The following is a 20358-nucleotide window of genomic DNA, read 5'->3' on the forward strand; positions in this document are numbered from 1 at the left end:
CAGTGGGAAAGGAATACAAGGAAAAAAACGCTGTAATAAACTGTGGAGGAAAACGAAACCTGTGCAAGACCCTCTCCATATATCTCCAACTCACTCTATCAAAAGCCTTCTCGGCATCAGTAGATTGGAGGGTCAGCAGCAAATTTCGCCTTCTAGCATACATTATGGATTGGAGAACTTTAGTTGAATTATCCTTACCCTCCCTTCCTCGTACAAAACCTGCCTGGTCCGAGTGGATCAATCTAGGGAGGATGTTACCCAGCCAGGTCGCTAAGAGTTTTGCCCATAGCTTCGTATCTGTGTTAAGGAGGGATATCGGTCTGTAGCTGGAACAAAGATTGGGGTCTTTACCCTCCTTTGGCAACACCGTGATAAAAGCTTCTAAAGGTACCTTCACACGAAACGACTTTGTAACGATATCGCTAGCGATCCGTGACGTTGCAGCGTCCTGGCTAGCGATATCATTTAGTTTGACACGCAGCAGCGATCAGGATCCTGCTGTGATGTCGCTGGTCGCTGAATAAAGTCCAGAACTTTATTTGGTCGTCCGATCGCCGTGTATCGTTGTGTTTGACAGCAAAAGCAACGATAGCAGCGATGTTTTACACTGGTAACCAGGGTAAACATCGGGTTACTAAGCGCAGGGCCGCGCTTAGTAACCCGATGTTTACCCTGGTTACCAGCGTAAAAGTAAAAAAAACAAACAGTACATACTCACCTGCGCGTCCCCCAGCGTCTGCTTCCTGACACTTACTGAGCGCCGGCCCTAAAGTGAAAGTGAAAGCACAGCGGTGACGTCACCGCTGTGCTGTTAGGGCCGGAGCTCAGTCAGTGTCAGGAAGCAGACGCTGGGGGACGCGCAGGTGAGTATGTACTGTTTGTTTTTTTTACTTTTACGCTGGTAACCAGGGTAAACATCGGGTTACTAAGCGCGGCCCTGCGCTTAGTAACCCGATGTTTACCCTGGTTACCCGGGGACCTCGGCATCGTTGGTCGCTGGAGAGCGGTCTGTATGACAGCTCTCCAGCAACCAAACAGCGACGCTGCAGCGATCGGCAGCGTTGCTTCGGGTGAAGGTACCTTTAGGCTTGTTTCGGGAGGGATTGCCCTGCCAGATAAGAATTCAATAGTGTTACTAAATGGGGTAATAGGGATTTTATTAATTTTTTATAGTAGATGATTGGGAGGCCATCAGGGCCCAGGGCTTTCCCATTGGGAATGTTGGATAAAATTTCTAGTACCTCTTCAGGTGTAATTGGGGCAATGTCATCTGCAGTGTCATCTGCAGTCAATGAAGGGAGTCTCAAAGAGGAAAGGAAGGTGTCTATTGTTTCCGAGACTGTCCCAGGATCTCCCATGTCTTCTGGTATATCTAGATTATAAAGGTTTTCGTAAAAATGTTTAAATTCCCTAGCAACATCCTCAGTCTCAGAAATAATTGATCCATTCGTATCTTTTAGTTGTGTGATAAAGGTACGCCCACTACGTTTTCTCAGGAGAGAAGTCATGAGTTTACTCCCTCTATTGCCATGGAGGTAGAACTGCTGTTGGCTTCTCATATAAAGCTTAGCTGAATGTATGTTCAAAAGATCCTTCAAAGTTCCGTCTGGGTTTCATCTGTCTGAGTGCATTTGTGCAACTTTTCAATAGTATTAATCTAATGAAGGATAGACATTACTTCTTTTGACTCTTTTTTCAAATAGGAGCCCAGTGCCATAAATTCTCCTCTCAAGACAGCTTTATGGGTCTCCCAAACCAGGGGCATGGGAGTACCCGGAAGACAGTTTTCTTTAAAGAAAGATTAATGGAGGTTGAAAATTTAGTCACATGGGAACTAGAGCCTAGCAGTGTTTTGTTTAGCGTCCAAGTAAATGAAGGGAGGGGGATTGATTTGATGTTCATCTCTAAGAAAATCGGGGCATGGTCTGAGAGGGAAATAACATATATTTTCACAGATTTCAGTAGTTGAAGGTGACAAAAATGAGTTAGGAGGTAGCCTAATCTATGATAGTTATTATGGGGAGAGGAAAAGAAAGTGAAATCTTTAGTCGACGGATATAGCGTTCTCCATGTGTCAATTAATTTTAAAGATTGTAGGCTAATATGTAATTTTCTTAGTGCTTTTTGTGATATAGAAGATTTTCCTGAGGAGGAATCTATCGCTGGGTTGAAAGAGACATTGAAGTCCCCTCCTATTATTATGATCCCTTCTTTGAATAATTGAAGGGTATTCAATACCAACCAATTTGATTTTGACTTGGGGCGTAAATGTTACAAAGGGTAACTTTTGTATTGGCTAGCAGCCCTTTTACCATGATATATCTTCCATCAGCATCTGATAAGGTATCTTTCAAAGTAAAAGGAACATTTCTTTTGAGTGCTATACTGACTCCCCTTAAGCCCTTAAGCCCTGAGGGTGGTTTGCACGTTAATGACCGGGCTAATTTTTACAATTCTGACCACTGTCCCTTTATGAGGTTATGACTCTGGAATGCTTCAACGGATCTTGGCGATTCTGACATTGTTTTCTCGTGACATATTGTACTTCATGTTAGTGGTAAAATTTATTCGATATAACTTGCGTTTATTTGAGAAAAAAAACGGAAATTTGGTGAAAATTTTGAAAATTTTGCAATTTTCCAACTTTTAATTTTTATGTGTGGTGAGCACTTTGACCCAACAAGTGCTTCACAGAAGTTTATAGTGCAGAGCCGTAAAAATAAAAAATCATATTTTTTCACAAAAATGATCTTTTTGCCCCCAATTTTTTATTTTCCCAAGGGTAAGAGAAGAAATTAGACCACAAAAAATGTGGTGCTATTTGTCCTGAGTACGCTGATACCCAATATGTGGGTATAAACCATTGTTTGGGCGCATGGCAGAGCTCGGAAGGGAAGGAGCGCCATTTGACTTTTCAATGCAAAATTGACTGGAATTGAGATGGGACACCATGTTGCGTTTGGAGAGCCCCTGATGTGCCTAAACATTGAAACCCCCTCAAGTGACACCATTTTGGAAAGTAGACCCCCTAAGGAACTTATCTAGATGTGTTTTGAGAGCTTTGAACCCCCAAGTGTTTCACTACAGTTTATAACGCAGGACCGTGAAAATATATATATTTTTTTTCACAAAAATGATTTTTTAGCCCCCAGTTTTGTATTTTCACAAGGGTAACAGGATAAATTGGACCCCAAAAGTTATTGTCCAATTTGTCCTGAGTACGCTGATACCCCATATGTGGGGGGAATCACTGTTTGGGCGCATGGCAGAGCTCAGAAGGGAAGGAGCGCCATTTGGAAAGCAGACTTAGATGGATTGGTCTGCAGGCGTCACGTTGCATTTGCAGAGCCCCTGATGTACCCAAACAGTAGAAACCCTCCACAAGTGACCCCATATTGGAAACTAGACCTCCAAAGAAACTTATCTAGATGTGTTGTGAGAACTTTGAACCCCCAAGTGTTTCACTACAGTTTACAACGCAGAGCCGTGAAAATAAAAAAATCTTATTTTTCCCTCAAAAATGATTTTTAGCCCCCAAATTTTTATTTTCCCAAGGATAAAAAGAGAACTTGGACCACAAAAGTTGTTGTCCAGTGTGTCCTGAGTACGCTGATACCCCATATGTTAGGGTAAACCCCTGTTTGGGCGCACGGGAGAGCTCGGAAGGGAAGGAGCACTGTTTTACTTTTTCAACGCAGAATTGGCTGGAATTGAGATCGGACGCCATGTCGCGTTTGGAGAGCCCCTGATGTGCCTGAACAGTGGAAACTCCCCAATTCTACCTGAAACCCTAATCCAACAACACTCCTAACCCTAATCCCAATGGTAACCCTAACCACACCCCTAACCCTGACACACCCCTAATTCTAATCCCAACCCTAATCCCAACCGTAAATGTAATCCAAACCCTAACTTTAGCCCCAACCCTAACCCTAACTTTAGCCCCAACCCTAACCCTAACTTTATCCCCAACCCTAACCCTAACTTTAGCCCCAACCCTAACCCTAACTTTAGCTCCAACCCTATCCCCAACCCTAACCCTAGCCCTAACCCTAGCCCTAATGGGAAAATGGAAATACATTTTTTTAATTTTATTATTTTTCCCCAACTAAGGATTTTTATAGCGTTTTTTTATATCAGATTTTTATGATTGGCAGCTGTCACACACTAAAAGACGCTTTTTTATAGCAAAAAAGTTTTTGCGTCTCCACATTTTGAGAGCTATCATTTTTCCATATTTTGGTCCACAGAGTCATGTGAGGTCTTGTTTTTTGCGGGACGAGTTGACATTTTTATTGGTAACATTTTCGGACACGTGACAGCTTTTGATTGCTTTTTATTCTGATTTTTGTGAGGCAGAATGACCAAAAACCAGCTATTCATGAATTTCTTTTGGGGGAGGCGTTTATAACGTTCCGCGTTTGGTAAAATTGATAAAGCAGTTTTATTCGTCGGGTCAGTACGATTACAGCGATATCTCATATTTTTTTTATGTTTTGGCGCTTTTATACGATAAAAGCTATTTTATAGAAAAAATAATTATTTTGGCATCGCTTTATTCTGAGGACTTTAACTTTTTTATTTTTTTGCTTATGATGCTGTGTGGCAGCTAATTTTTTGCGGGACAAGATGATGTTTTCAGAGGTACCATGGTTATTTATATCCGTCTTTTTGATCGCGTGTTATTCCACTTTTTGTTTGGCGGTATGATAATAAAGCGTTGTTTTTTGGCTCGTTTTTTTTTTTTCTTACGGTGTTCACTGAAGGGGTTAACTAGTGGGACAGTTTGATAGGTTGGGTCGTTATAGACGCGGCGATAATAAATATGTGTACTTTTATTGTTTTTTTTTTTTTTAGATAAAGAAATGTATTTATGGGAATAATATATATTTTTTCTTTATTTAGGAATTTCTTTTTTTTTTTTTTTTTAAACAGGTGAACATTTTTTTTTTTTACTTTTTTACTTTGTCCCGGGGGGGACATCACAGATCGCCAATCTTACAGTTTGCATAGCACTCTGAGATCGGTGATCTCACTCATCACTAGTGTTGAGCATTCCGATACTGCAAGTATCGGGTATCGGCCGATACTTGCTGTATCGGAATTTCCGATACCGAGATCCGATATTTTTGTGATATCGGGTATCGGGTATCGCAACAACATTAATGTAATAATGTGTAAAAAAGAGAATTAAAATAAAAAATATCGCTATACTCACCTGTCCGACGCAGCCGGGACCTCAGCGAGGGAACCGGCAGCGTTGTTTGTTTAAATTTCGCGCTTTTACTTGGTTACGTGAGGTCCCGGCTTGTGATTGGTCAGGGCGGCCATGTTGCCGGGACGCGGACCAATCACAGCAAGCCGTGACGAAATTACGTCACGGCTTGCTGTGATTGGTCCGCGTCCCGGCAACATGGCCGCCATTAACCAATCACAAGCCGTGACGTCACGGGAGGCTGGACATGCGCGTATTTTGAAAAGCGCGCGTGTCCAGCCTCCAGTGACGTCCCGGCAACATGGCCGCCATTAACCAATCACAAGCCGGGACGTCACGGGAGGCTGGACATGCGCGTATTTTGAAAAGCGCGCGTGTCCAGCCTCCAGTGACGTCCCGGCAACATGGCCGCCATTAACCAATCACAAGCCGGGACGTCACGGGAGGCTGGACATGCGCGTATTTTGAAAAGCGCGCGTGTCCAGCCTCCCGTGACGTCACGGCTTGTGATTGGTTAATGGCGGCCATGTTGCCGGGACGCGGACCAATCACAGCAAGCCGTGACGTAATTTCGTCACGGCTTGCTGTGATTGGTCCGCGTCCCGGCAACATGGCGCCGTGACCAATCATAAGCCGGGACGTCACTGGAGGCTGGACACGCGCGCTTTTCAAAATACGCGCATGTCCAGCCTCCCGTGACGTCACGGCTTGTGATTGGTTAATGGCGGCCATGTTGCCGGGACGCGGACCAATCACAGCAAGCCGTGACGTAATTTCGTCACGGCTTGCTGTGATTGGTCCGCGTCCCGGCAACATGGCCGCCCTGACCAATCACAAGCCGGGACCTCACGTAACCAAGTAAAAGCGCGAATTTTAAACAAACAACGCTGCCGGTTCCCTCGCTGAGGTCCCGGCTGCGTCGGACAGGTGAGTATAGCGATATTTTTTATTTTAATTCTTTCTTTTACACATTAATATGGTTCCCAGGGCCTGAAGGAGAGTTTCCTCTCCTTCAGACCCTGGGAACCATCAGGAATACCGTCCGATACCTGAGTCCCATTGACTTGTATTGGTATCGGGTATCGGTATCGGATTGGATCCGATACTTTGCCGGTATCGGCCGATACTTTCCGATACCGATACTTTCAAGTATCGGACGGTATCGCTCAACACTACTCATCACTGCAGGCTTACAGAGCTGCAGCTGCAGCCTGCCCCATGACCCGGAAGTACTCCCTGCAGGACCCAGATGCAGCCCCGCGGCCATTTTGGATCCGGGGACTGCAGGGAGAAGACTCTCGGTACAAGGTGAGTACATTCCCTTGTTCCAATCGTCTCAGGGAAGCACGCACGGAGCCCCCTCCCTGAGCGATTCTTCCCTGTACTGCTGGTACACCGCGATCATGTTTGATCACGGTGTGCCGGGGGTTAATGTGCCGGGGGTGGTCCGTGACCGCTCCTGGCACATAATGCCGGATGTCAGCTGCGATAGGCATCTGACACCTGGCCGCGCTCCCCCCGTGAGCGAGGCCGATCGCTATGACGTACTATCCCGTCGGTGGGAATTAAGGCCCACCCCACCTCGACGCGATAGTCTGTCATATGGGATTAAGGGGTTAAAGCAGTGGTACCTGTATTATGATACCATGTAGGGAATTGTGTTCTTGACATATCAGGGGTCCTATCTTTTTTAAAATGGGTTTCCTGAAAAAATGCAATTCCAGAATTTTTAGATTGCAGAAATCTCATCAGTTGTCCTTTTTTTCCTTGGTGAGCGCATGCCCTTCACAATATATGAGGCCACTACTAAGGTGGCTGACTTTAAATCACTGCCGGTCATGAACTAAAAAAGAGGTTAGGAGGACATCTGCACACGTGTACCAACCTAACAAAATAACCATAACAACAGTAAAAATATTATGGAGGGAAAAGTATAACATATAAGCTTCAAAAATCCCATCTGTGGCGGAGGTAGGGGCCCAAAACATCCTCCCAAAACAGACAGAACAGTCCATTACAGGCCTACAAGTGACAATCAAGATACTTAGGTGTAAGAGGGGGGAAAAAAAAAAAAGCAAAAAAAAAACACCCTCTCATTTACATTTACTAATTCTCTAACAACGACAATGTAGGGGACGAATTCCATTGTCCAATCGAACTTTGAGCTGTACCCGATCCAATCACACCAGTAAGATCAGGTCTATTAACCGACCGAAGGTCAGGAGCAGAAGATACACACAAGCATCTCAAGGAGGTAGTTTCTTTTTAGCTCCAGTTTTGCCTTGTTTCGGGGATGCGAGTCTCTTGGCAGGAGACCATTTGCCATGATCCTACAAGGGGCGAAGACTGGAGGGAACATTTAGCATCATATCCAAGGTCAGCCAGGAAGGGACATCCACTGCCTCGATGTTGAATGTAGCCCAGACTTTGGCAAGGTCATCTGGATGGCAAATTGTAGCTTGTTTTCCTCCGCCGTGTATAGCCAGGCCAAAAGGAAATAACCATTTATAAAGTATCTTGTTCACACGAAGTGTGTCAAGAAGAGGCTTCAAAACCCTTTGTTTAGCAAGAGTCGATGGTGCTAGGTCTTGATATAGCTGAATTGATGATCCTTCGTAGGATAGATTTTTATTATCCCTGGCAGCATTTAAAATTGCCGAGGTATCCAAATAGTCCAGGAGACCACATATCACATCCCTCGGGGGATCTGCGGGCTTGGGTTTAGGCCTGAGCGAGCGATGTATCCTCTCAATGACCATTTGATCACATCTTTCTTGGGACAGCAATAATGCAAATATTTCAAGGATCTCATTAGAGACACTTTCAGGTATTCCTTTAATTCTGATATTTTTTCTGCAGCTCTGGTTTTCCTGGTCCTCTATGGATAGAGACACCATGTTTAGTTGAGACTTGTGGAAGTCTAGATGGTCCTTTATATGCTGTGTATAACAGACCAAGAAGAGGATGACGGTTTTTAAAGGGAGGATGTAATAAGGAAGCAGAGGTCTCTTCTCTCTATAAGCGGTAATAAAGCTACTAAACATTAACCTCCGTCTCATATGTGTATCTCTTCCCCAGCCCCCGTCAGGGTTAGCAAGTCTCACTCCATCTTCTCCTCCCAGGCCCTGGTCCGCTCCCAAGTGTCCTGAACCTGCTCTGTGGACACTCCCAGGATGCGTATGTTAAAAGCTGGAGCCCTATATATTCAGAGGGGGGGACCTCCGGTGAGCCGGCAGTTGAAGTGGTTTGTGCCCCCGCAGCCACACGGAGCAGGCACCGCTGTGTGCTTCCCTTATTCAGGCAGCAAGGTGGATCATGCGCGCCACAAAATGGCGTCACCGCCTGCTGCAGACTCACCCCTGGGACACAGACTCCGCCGATGCACCTCGCCCGGAAGAACTCCGCCACCACAGAAGGTGAACCCGCTCTCTCCGGTAAGTATTATGGAGCAGGTGTCGCTGCGTATCTCCCGTCCTGGGAGGCAGGTCTAGTCATGCCGGCAGGAAGATGGCGCCTGTGCTCACAGATGGAACAAGTCCTCCCCAGATAACTGAGCACCGCCGGGATCCAGAGTCCTTTGGGGTTTGCAGGGAGGATCCTCCGGTGTACCGGTAACTGTTCCGGTCTCCAAGGGTTTATTTATAACAGCTCTAATTAAGAGTAAAATGGCCTGATTCCAGGAGCCGTTCTGAAACACGTCTTTCCAAGCTGGAGTTCAGGCCACGCCCCCATTAAAGATGTTATTTCTGATCGATTTACACATATACTAATTTGCACTGTCACAGGCCCCATGTTATTTCTACACAATGATATCTGATCTTGATTGGCCTGCACAGTTCATGCTGAAGATCAATAAATCATTTATGCAATAGTTTAACACTACACTACAAATTTTGATATATTGAATTTATTAAACTGAAAGCTATACACAGATAAAACCAGAAGTTTACATTCACTGTATAAAAAGACACATGTTTTTCTCAATATCTGACATGAAATCAGAATAAATCTTTCCAGTTTTACGTCAATTACGATTACCATAATTATTAAATATTTGCCAAATGCCAGAATAATGAGAGGGGGAAATAATGTTTTAAGACATTTTTATTACTTTAAAAGGGAAATCATAACCATTCTTACATTTTTTATATTTATTGTTTTTTTCCATAAAAATAGTTTTCCCTATTTTCCTTGATTCTTTAATTTTAATCATGTGTTAAATGGGTGAGATCTATGATAAAATTGTAATTAGACACAACCTGTATTTTAGCTCATTTCTTGGACTGGGTTAGTTGCTATGAGTGGTAACGGTAAAGCTTAAATCGTATATTCAGTAAAAAGCCTGCACCTTTTCACTTTTGGATTTAAAAAAAGTGTTACTAATAAAATAGGGTTTTTTAATCTTCTGGATGCTGGACTCAACTTTCTACTTTTAAGAAAAGTGTATATTCTTGCATTCTACACAAGCTAAATTTCTTATATTGGTAAAAGTGCATTCACTGCTGTACAAAAAATGTGCTTAAAGAGGTCAATGGCTTCAGTTTTTGTTCTTGGAACAATACCTGTGTCTGGTGTACAAAACTGCGCTACCATTTCCGGAGCTCCTTTCATAAAAATGAGAAATTCATCTTCTCCCATGATCTCAACAATGACTGACATGCGCTGTAGGCTGGATGAGAAAGGAAACTGGTGCAGGATGGCAATACCTTCCACTGGAACCTGATCGATGATAATCAGCTTTGTCACTAAATATGTTTCTCAATAAGGTTTTCACAGCTTTGTTCTATTAAGTTCATGCTTAGACATGTAGAATAATATTGTCTAATCTAACCCATCTGTTAATGTAACAAATGCATTCAGACATTAGACCAGCCAATTTGTACAGCGAGACATTAATTAAAACGTGCAAAATTGTGCCAAATTTTAGTAAGCAAATAAGATTGCCAACAGGCTGTGTAAATTTAAATGCAAATGTCTGAAGATGCTCCTAGTATATCATCCTGCACGAGCCACTACAATGAATTTATATTTATTTTAAAGATAACATATGATGTCAGAAAATACCAATAACCTGCATATATGGGGTTAATCTTCAGGTTTATAGTGTTCTGAAGCTGTGCGGCCACCACACTGAAAGCCCAGCTAGCAAGAGGAAATTAACTTTATTTTTCTCCCACAAATCTTGGGCTTTCAGTCAAAGAGGTGCAGCCAGTGTGGCTTCAGTCACCCCTCAATCCATAGTGAGAGGTGGCTGAAACCATGTCCCAGCACTGACTGACCGCCAGCTCTTCAGTGCATCAGTGCAGAGACAGCTGTCAGTGCCAAGTTGTGGTTTCAGCCATCGCTCATGATCACTGAAGCTACGTGTCTATGACTGAAAGCCCAAGGCTCCCAGTAGGAATAATACTGATTACCTATTGCAATTATTAATCTTCACCATTGTTTAAATAATCTAAATAATAATTACCGTACATTTTATATAAAATCATCAACATACTATAAAACTATGAATAAGAAACAATTATATCATACTGCTATATGTACATTTGCAAAGCTATATGCAATAGAAGAACATGTTTGAACAAGGTGCGTTCTGGAGAATTTACCTTTTCAGAATCTAATCCAGGTTTAACAATTTTATATGACTGCGAGTCCTCATCTTCTTTGGTTTTTATGTCAGCATCTTGTAAAATCTAAACATATAATCACATATTATTAATATGTACATAGTATATACTGTGCTGACATCATCACACACTTGTTTTGCTAACCTAATTGTTTTATGAACTTTAAATAAGCACCCATAAATGTAAAAGCAGAAATTATGAAACAGAAGTTTTACAAAATAGATAACTTTTTTTTACATAGTAAGGATACTGAATGCTTGCATTCAGGCATTACTTTGTATGTTCCACTTTTAGGAGCAAGCAAATAAAATACATTTTCAAAATTTATACTTGATGCAACTGATCCAGGGAGACCCCATTCATTATTGTGGGGTCAGCCTTGGTTCCATTATGTGTCCCTTTTTAGAATGGAAGAAAATGTACATGTTACAGAACCTTTTTTTCCCTTTCTAAAAACTGACATAAATGAATCCAAATCCTTTAAACTGAAGTGCACTGAATCATCTGGTGAATAGAGGTGCTAGTAGACAGAGGTGCAGCCCCAACATACATAGAAATGAACTTCACTGTACAATCCCAATTGTTAATGGTTTGTTTAGTGCACTAAGTACCTATCATGAATACATAGAAATATTCAGTGCTTCAGGTGACAATGAATATGAAACGTTTTGACTCTCCTGAGTCTTTGTTTAGATGCCACATAGAAGTCCTCTATGTCTAAAATCCACAGGACCAGTGTATGTATGGGGTTGTACTGGTGTAATATGCTTTAAGCAGTGCTATAAGTAGGAGTTCCCACTCATCACCGCTTAGAGCCCATTACACCCAAACTCCTCCTTAGGCCAATTTCAGACATCAGTGTGTCCAGTACATGTAGTGACCATTTCTACACATAGCAGAGACACTTACACATGTAGACCCATTCAAGTGTAGAGTTTTGTGGACATGTCAGTGTGTTTCCATAGACCATGTATCCACTGGCAAAATGCATGTCCATTTTTTAACAGCTGCAAAACGTCCTGCACACATGCACACTGGTGACACATAGATGACATCCAAGTGTCATCAATGTGACATGCACCGGCGCCTAGGACGCAGCAGTACAGTTAGCGCTGTTACCCAGCACCAAATACTGAAGACGATCAGCGTGAGCAGGGGAGAAAGATGAGATTTATATTCATGTGACAACAGCGAGAGAAATCGGTGGCTGAAGGGACTATAACTCCCATCGGCTTACACCTGCTGCCGCTAGTAACAGTGAGAACAGGAGGCGGCTGATGGCAGTATTCATCAGCCGCTGACTGCGCTTTAAATAAATAATATAGAAATATATAAAATTATAAATAAAATGGCGTCGGTTCCCTTGTATTTTTGCTAACCAGACAGGCAAACAGACAGCTGTGGGCTGCAACCTTCAGCTGTCAGCTAAGAGGGGTCCCCACGCTGTTTTTCTTTATAATTTGAAAAAAATAATCAAAACAAAAAGGGATGTGGTACCCCCATTTTTGACAACCAGCCTTGCTAAAGCAGACAGCTGGGGGCTGGTGTTCTCAGGCTATTAAGGAGACATGGACATTGACCCCCCCAGCCTTAAAATAGCAGCCGGCATCCAGCCCAGAAAAGGCAAATCTATTAGATGCGCCAATTCTTGAGCTTTGTCTGGCTCTTCCCACTTGCCCTGTAACAGTGGCAATTGGGGTAATATTTGTGGGGTTGATGTCACTTTTGTATTGTCTGGTGACATCAAGCCCACGGGTTAGTAATGGACACCTATCCATTACTAATCCTATAGTTGTATTGTAAATAAAGACACAGCAATATAAAGTCTTTTGTTAGAAGTAAAACAAAACACAATTTTTCATTTTTGTTTAAAAATAATAAACATAGTTATACTCACCTATCACTCATTTCTATTGAAGCTCTCATCTCCTGTAATAAAATAAAAATAAAAACAACAATATTCCTCACCTGTCCGACATTCTGTCCCACGCTGAAATCCATGTCTGGGGATTAATAGCTTTCAACTTGAATGGTGTCACGATGCGACTGTCCAGTCGGAGAACCACTGGTGAATGAGCTGCTGAGAGTGCAGCATCAATGACTAGCGGTGACCTCATCACGGTTACCATGAGTCACTGAGGCTGCGTTCCCAGTCGGGCTGCAGTGCTGTGACTTCAGCACTGTGATAAAAAGTCAATGAGTTCAACGCAGTTCAGCTCAGTGAGTTCAGCGCAGATCACTGTGGGAATTTACCATGAGAATTCACGGTGATCTACGCTGAACTCACTGAGCTGAACTGTGGTGAACTCAGTGACTTTTTCTCATGGTGCTGAAGTCACTGCAGTTCAGCCCAGCTGGGAATGCAGCCTCAGTGACCTGCAGTAACCTAGATAATGTCACCGCTAGTCATTGATGCTGCGCTAAGTGCCAGGAGCGGTCACACACCGCTTCCGACACTATTACCCCCTAAATGCTGTGATCGAATGTGATTACAGCATTCCAGGAACCAGAAGAGAGATGACAGCCCCTCTGCCCTAGGATTGGAGACCACGCGATGTGACGCGGGGTCCCGATCATTGCCATGGTGATACGATGTCATCATGACGACATCCGGGTGACCAGAGGTAGGAACATTGCTTTATCATGCGCAGTGCATGATCTGCAACTTTCTATGTCAGTGCAGAGCTGACAGTTTGCAAATTCATGGGAATGCTGCTGCATCCCCATGCTGTACAAGCAATCAGCCTTCAAAAATTTACAGTCCCATAGTGGGACAAAGTAAAAAAGTAAATAAAAAGTATAAAAAATAAATGTTTTAAATAATTGTAAAAATATATATATTTTTAAATATAAAATAGTAATAAAATTCAAAAGTTATTGTATCCATAAATAAATATCTGTATGAAAAAAAATATATAAACAATAAAAGTAAACATTTTTGGAATCGCCACGTCCGCAACGACCCGACCTATAAAACTTTCCCACTACTTAGCCCCTTTAGTGAGCACCATAAAAAATAAATAAAAAACAAAGCAAAAAACAATGCTTTATCATCATTCCACCAAACTAAAAAGTGGAATAAAACGCGATAAAAAAGATGGATATAAATACCCATTGTGCCGCTGAAAACATCATCTTATCCCTCGAAAAACAAGCCACCATACAGCTCCATCAGCAGAAAAATAAAAAGTTATAGCTCTCAGAGTAAAGCAATGCAAAAATAACTATTTTTTCTATAAAACACCTTTTAATGTGTAAAAGCTCCAAAGCATAAAAAAATACAAATATGGTATCGCTAAAATTGTACTGATCCAAACAATAAAACTTATCCATTTTACTACACATGGAATGGCATAATCCCACAAAAAAATTCCTGAATTGCTGGGTTTTGTTCATTCTGTCTACCTAAAATCGAATTAGAAAGCAATAAAAAAAAGTAATGTGCTCGAAAATGGAACCAATAAAAACGTCAACTTGTCCCGCAAAATACAAGCCCTCACAAGACTGTGTGGACCAATCGTATATTGGAAAATTATAGCTTGCAAAATATGGTGATACAAAAACTATTTTTTTCAAATAAAAAGTGCCTTTTAGTGTGACAGCAACCAAACATAAAAACCCAATATAAATAAGTATCTCTGTAATCGCACCGACCTGAAGAATAAAGTCGCCTAATCACTTATACCAAAAGAGGAATGGCATAAAAAAAATTCTTCACCTGCGGTTATTTTTTTCATTCTGCCTTCTAAAGATCGCAGTAATGCTCGGCGCACATTTATCATGCACTATGCACTGAGCGCTTGCACCTGGGTTTTCATGTAAATCTCTGAAATACATCAATCAGATGGAACCCTTGGATGAAGATTCAATATATGAGGCAGATGAAGGTTTGAGTCTTTATAGGACTGCATAAAAATGCCGTCGGCCACAGTTTTGTGCATTTCTGAAAAGAAAGACACCGCTGAACAGAGGTTAGATGGAATCCAAAAGTAACTCTGGTGCCTCATTATAGTGAATGTATCCCCCAGGGGTTTCATCTGAATCACATCACTCAAGAGATTTAGATGGAAACCCCAAAGTAAGTGGTCAGTGTAGAGCACTGGATAAATGTGATCCCAAATGTTATGTAAAATGTTCCCAATAAAATCTTCAATTTAATCCACAAAAAAAGCAAATCCCCACTGAGGTCTGTCATCTGTTAACAGAATTATAGGGGGCTTCCACGTTAGTGGTAGCACAAAGGATTTGGAAAAGCGAAATGGCTCCTCACAAGCCAAAAGAAATTCAGCAAATTCTCTGCTCCCAAATCCAAATGCCCCTTCTCTTCTGAGCCCCATAGTGTACCTAAACTACATATACTGGTTATTGCAATGTACTGGTGACTGCAATGTACTGGTCATTACAGCATACTGGTCACTACAACGGCAGTTTGCAATTTTCACTAGGCAACATTAATTGCTGCCTGTTTCTGGAAAATGCCCATGGAGTCAAAATCATCAGTACACCTGTAGATACATTCTCCACGGGGTATATTTTCAAAAATGGGTCATTGAGGGGGAATTTTGCTTTTCAAGCAATCAGGTTGTCACGTGGCAGAAATAGGAAAACAGGAGATGAGGAATCTGGGCCCCTGAACTGCCCCTCAGGCTAGGGGAAGGTCTGTCTTTCCTTAACTTGGGGGTAGGGAGGCCCAAGTCACCGACCTGTCCCTGTCTCCTGTTAAACCCTAAACTAAACCCCCAACCCCCACCCCAGGAGGTGAACAGTGTAAACAGCACCACAAAGCAAATAAACAGGAATAAACAATATGAGAGTGAGGGGAACACGATACCAAAAGGTGAATGCACAAACTACAAAGAAACAAAACTCAGAACTTAGCTTGTGCACGCTGCTGCAGACTCCACAACACAGATAGTAAAGCAACAGAGCTCCAAACACCAGACTTGGCTGACACCAGGGAGCTGCTACTGTGAGGTTGGTCTCCTAAAAGGACCTGTATAAGCAACAGTCAGCTGATGCACCAAGTGACCGTATAAAGGATGGTGGGAGTGGTCACAAACATCAGCTGACCCAGCAGCAATGCAATGCAATGCAATAACACCAGCGGCCATCGGGGGGGGGGGAAACTGTTGTGGATTCTGTTTTTGGGCTCCCTCTGGTGGTTACGGCTGGTACTGGGTGACTTTGGTGGGTTGCGGTCTCTGGTTTCCACCTGTCCATCAGAGGCTGGGTGTTTCCTATTTAACCTGGCTTTCCTGTCATTCCCTTACCGGCTATCAATGTACTCAGATGTGCTCAGTTTGGTTCCTGACTACCTGCTCCCAGATCTCTCAGGATAAGCTAAGTTTTGTTTTTCAGTTGTTTGGTTTTTTGTCCAGCTTGCTAATTATGACTCTATGCTAGCTGGTAGCTCTAGTGGGCTGAGGTTCTCCCCATGTGCCATGAGTTGGCACATGGGTTCTTGTAATCTCAGGATGGTTTTTGATTAGGGTTTTTTGCTGACCGCTCAGACCCCTTTTGTATCATTCTGCTTTCTAGTTATAGCGGGCCTCATTTTGCTAAATCTATTTTTCATCTCTATGTGCGTGCCTTCCTCTCATTTCACCGTCAATACATGTGGGGGGCAACTATACCTTTTGGGGTTCATTCCTCTGGAGGCAAGCTAGGTCTTTATTTCCTCTGCAGTGCTAGTTAGCTCTTAGGCTGGCGCGTGGCGTCTAGAATCAACGTAGGCACGCTCCCTGGCTATTTCTAGTTGTGTTTGTCAGGAGTAGGGCAGCGGTCAGCCCAGGTTCCATCACCCTAGAGCTCGTCCGTTATTTATGTTATTTTGCTTGTCCAGTGCGATCCCCAGCCATTGGGATCCATGACAGTATAGCCGGCCCACAAAGTGTTAATTGTTTGGGCTGAAGCAGGAGAAAAAAAAGTGTTTAAGGGAATTTTTTTTTTTTTTTCCCCTCAGAGTTTTGCTGCCTAGCCCTTAATTGCTGTCTAGCTGCTTCTTACCTCCTCTTAACCCTTGAATGGCTCTGACCTTAGCTGTTTAACGTGGATGTCCAGAGTTTGGCTTCCAGCCTGAGTAATCTTGCTGCAAAAGTTCAAAACATACAGGATTTTGTTGTTCACACTCCCATGTCTGAACCTAGAATTCCTATTCCAGAGTTCTTTTCTGGAGATAGATCTACCTTCCTGAATTTCAGGAACAATTGTAAATTGTTTCTTTCTTTGAAATCTCGCTCCTCTGGAGACCCTGCTCAGCAGGTTAAGATTGTAATATCTTTCCTGCGGGGCGACCCTCAGAATTGGGCATTTGCATTGGCACCAGGGGATCCTGCATTGCTCAGTGTGGATGCGTTTTTTCTGGCACTGGGATTGCTCTATGAGGAACCTAACCTGGAGATTCAGGCTGAAAAGGCTTTATTAGCCCTCTCTCAGGGGCATGATGAAGCGGAAGTATATTGTCAAAAATTTCGGAAATGGTCGGTGCTTACTCAGTGGAATGAGTGCGCCCTGGCTGCAAACTTCAGAGATGGTCTTTCTGAGGCCATTAAGGATATTATGGTGGGGTTCCCTGCGCCTACAGGTCTGAATGAGTCTATGGCTATGGCCATTCAGATTGATCGGCGTTTACGGGAGCGCAAACCTGTGCACCAGTTGGCGGTGTCTTCTGAACAGGCACCTGAGACTATGCAATGTGATAGAATTCAGTCCAGAAGTGAACGGCAAAATTATAGGCGGAAAAATGGATTGTGTTTTTATTGTGGTGATTCAGCTCATGTTATATCAGCATGCTCTAAACGCACAAAAAAGGTTGATAAATCTTTTGCCATTAGTACTCTGCAGTCTAAGTTCATTTTGTCTGTAACTCTGATTTGTTCACTGTCTTCCATTTCCGTCGATGCCTATGTGGATTCGGGCGCTGCCCTGAGTCTTATGGATTGGTCATTTGCCAAACGCTGCGGTTTTAGTCTGGAGCCTCTGGAAGTTCCTATTCCTTTGAAGGGAATTGACTCTACACCATTGGCTATGAATAAACCGCAGTACTGGACACAAGTGACCATGCGCATGACTCCCGTTCATCAGGAGGTGATTCGCTTCCTTGTACTGTATAATTTACATGATGTACTAGTGCTTGGTCTGCCATGGTTACAAACTCATAATCCTGTCCTGGATTGGAAAACAATGTCTGTGTTAAGCTGGGGATGTCAGGGGGTTCATGATGATGCACCTCTGATTTCAATAGCTTCATCTACTCCTTCTGAGGTCCCTGCGTTTTTGTCTGACTATCGGGATGTTTTTGAGGAGTCTAAGCTCAATTCGCTCCCTCCTCATAGGGATTGTGACTGTGCTATAGAATTAATTCCTGGCAGTAAGTTCCCTAAGGGTCGTTTATTTAATCTGTCAGTGCCAGAGCATACTGCTATGCGGAATTATATTAAGGAGTCCTTGGAAAAGGGACATATTCGTCCATCTTCGTCCCCTCTGGGAGCAGGTTTTTTTTTCGTGGCAAAAAAAGATGGTTCCCTGAGGCCTTGTATAGATTATCGCCTTCTGAATAAGATTACAGTCAAATATCAGTATCCATTGCCATTATTGACTGATTTGTTTGCTCGCATTAAGGGGGCTAGGTGGTTCACTAAGATAGATCTTCGCGGTGCGTATAATCTTGTGCGGATAAAACAGGGTGATGAGTGGAAAACCACATTTAATACGCCTGAGGGCCATTTTGAGTATTTGGTAATGCCTTTTGGACTTTCTAATGCTCCTTCAGTCTTTCAGTCCTTTATGCACAATATTTTCCGTGCATATCTGGATAAGTTTATGATTGTGTATTTGGATGATATTTTGGTGTTTTCTGATGACTGGGAGTCTCATGTTCTACAGGTCAGGAAGGTGTTTCAAGTCCTGCGGGCCAATTCTCTGTTTGTGAAGGGCTCAAAATGTCTCTTCGGAGTCCAGAAAATTTCTTTTTTGGGGTACATTTTTTCTCCTTCTACTATTGAGATGGATCCCGTCAAGGTTCAGGCGATTTGTGACTGGACACAACCTACATCTGTTAAGAGTCTTCAGAAGTTCTTGGGTTTTGCTAATTTTTATCGTCGGTTCATTACTAATTTTTCCAGTGTTGTTAAACCTTTGACTGATTTGACTAAAAAGGGTGCTGATGTTGCTAATTGGTCTCCTACGGCTGTGGAGGCATTTCAGGAACTTAAGCGCCGGTTTTCTTCTACTCCTGTGTTATGTCAACCAGATGTTTCACTTCCTTTTCAGGTTGAGGTTGATGCTTCCGAGATTGGAGCGGGGGCGGTTTTGTCACAGAGAAGTTCCAATGGCTCGGTGATGAAGCCATGTGCGTTCTTTTCTAGAAAATTCTCGCCCGCCGAGCGCAATTATGATGTGGGTAATCGGGAGCTTTTGGCCATGAAGTGGGCATTTGAGGAGTGGCATCATTGGCTTGAGGGTGCTAGACATCGTGTGGTGGTCTTGACTGATCACAAAAATCTGATTTACCTTGAGTCTGCCAGGCGTCTGAATCCTAGACAGGCTCGTTGGTCGTTGTTTTTTTCTCGTTTCAATTTTGTGGTTTCATACCTGCCAGGTTCAAAGAATGTGAAGGCAGATGCTCTTTCCAGGAGTTTTGTGCCTGACTCTCCTGGAGACTCTGGGCCTACTGGTATCCTTAGGGATGGGGTAATATTGTCCGCCGTCTCCCCAGACTTGCGACGTGCATTGCAGGAGTTTCAGGCGGATAAACCTGATCGTTGTCCACCAGAAAGACTGTTTGTTCCGGATGATTGGACCAGTAGAGTCATCTCCGAGGTCCATTCTTCTGTGTTGGCTGGTCATCCTGGAATATTTGGTACTAGAGACTTGGTGGCCAGGTCTTTTTGGTGGCCTTCCTTGTCAAGGGATGTGCACACCTTTGTGCAGTCTTGTGAAGTGTGTGCTCGGGCTAAGCCTTGCTGTTCTCGGGCCAGTGGGTTGTTGTTATCCTTGCCTATCCCGAAGAGGCCTTGGACGCACATTTCCATGGATTTTATTTCAGATCTCCCTGTCTCACAGAAAATGTCCGTTATCTGGGTTGTGTGTGACCGCTTTTCTAAGATGGTTCATTTGGTACCCTTGCCTAAGTTGCCTTCCTCCTCTGAGTTGGTCCCTTTATTTTTTCAGAACGTGGTTCGTTTGCATGGGGTTCCGGAGAATATCATTTCTGACAGGGGATCCCAGTTTGTGTCTAGATTTTGGCGGACGTTTTGTGCTAAGATGGGCATTGATTTGTCTTTCTCGTCTGCATTCCATCCTCAGACGAATGGCCAGACGGAGCGAACTAATCCGACCTTGGAAACTTATTTAAGGTGTTTTGTTTCTGCTGATCAAGATGACTGGGTTGCCTTTTTGCCACTGGCCGAATTTGCCCTTAATAATCGGGCTAGTTCTGCTACTTTGGTCTCTCCTTTCTTTTGTAATTCGGGGTTTCATCCTCGTTTTTCCTCTGGTCAGGTGGAGCCTTCGGAT

At 43.2% G+C, this 20358-nt stretch overlaps 1 protein-coding gene across 2 annotated transcripts in view; it reads right to left on the reverse strand.

Annotated features, from left to right (window-relative positions):
* Positions 1-20358, reverse strand: part of LOC143808071 (putative cation-transporting ATPase 13A4) — a 730794-nt gene that overhangs the window by 225178 nt on the left and 485258 nt on the right. For both annotated transcript variants that reach the window (XM_077290328.1, XM_077290327.1), the window contains exons 15-16: positions 10822-10908; positions 9778-9934 (exon numbers count right to left, since the gene is read on the reverse strand). In XM_077290328.1, the coding sequence (XP_077146443.1) occupies positions 9778-9934; positions 10822-10908 (244 nt within the window). The remainder of the gene's footprint in view (positions 1-9777; positions 9935-10821; positions 10909-20358) is intronic.

The sequence above is a fragment of the Ranitomeya variabilis genome, chromosome 2, assembly GCF_051348905.1.
Source record: "Ranitomeya variabilis isolate aRanVar5 chromosome 2, aRanVar5.hap1, whole genome shotgun sequence".
Taxonomy (NCBI): domain Eukaryota; kingdom Metazoa; phylum Chordata; class Amphibia; order Anura; family Dendrobatidae; genus Ranitomeya; species Ranitomeya variabilis.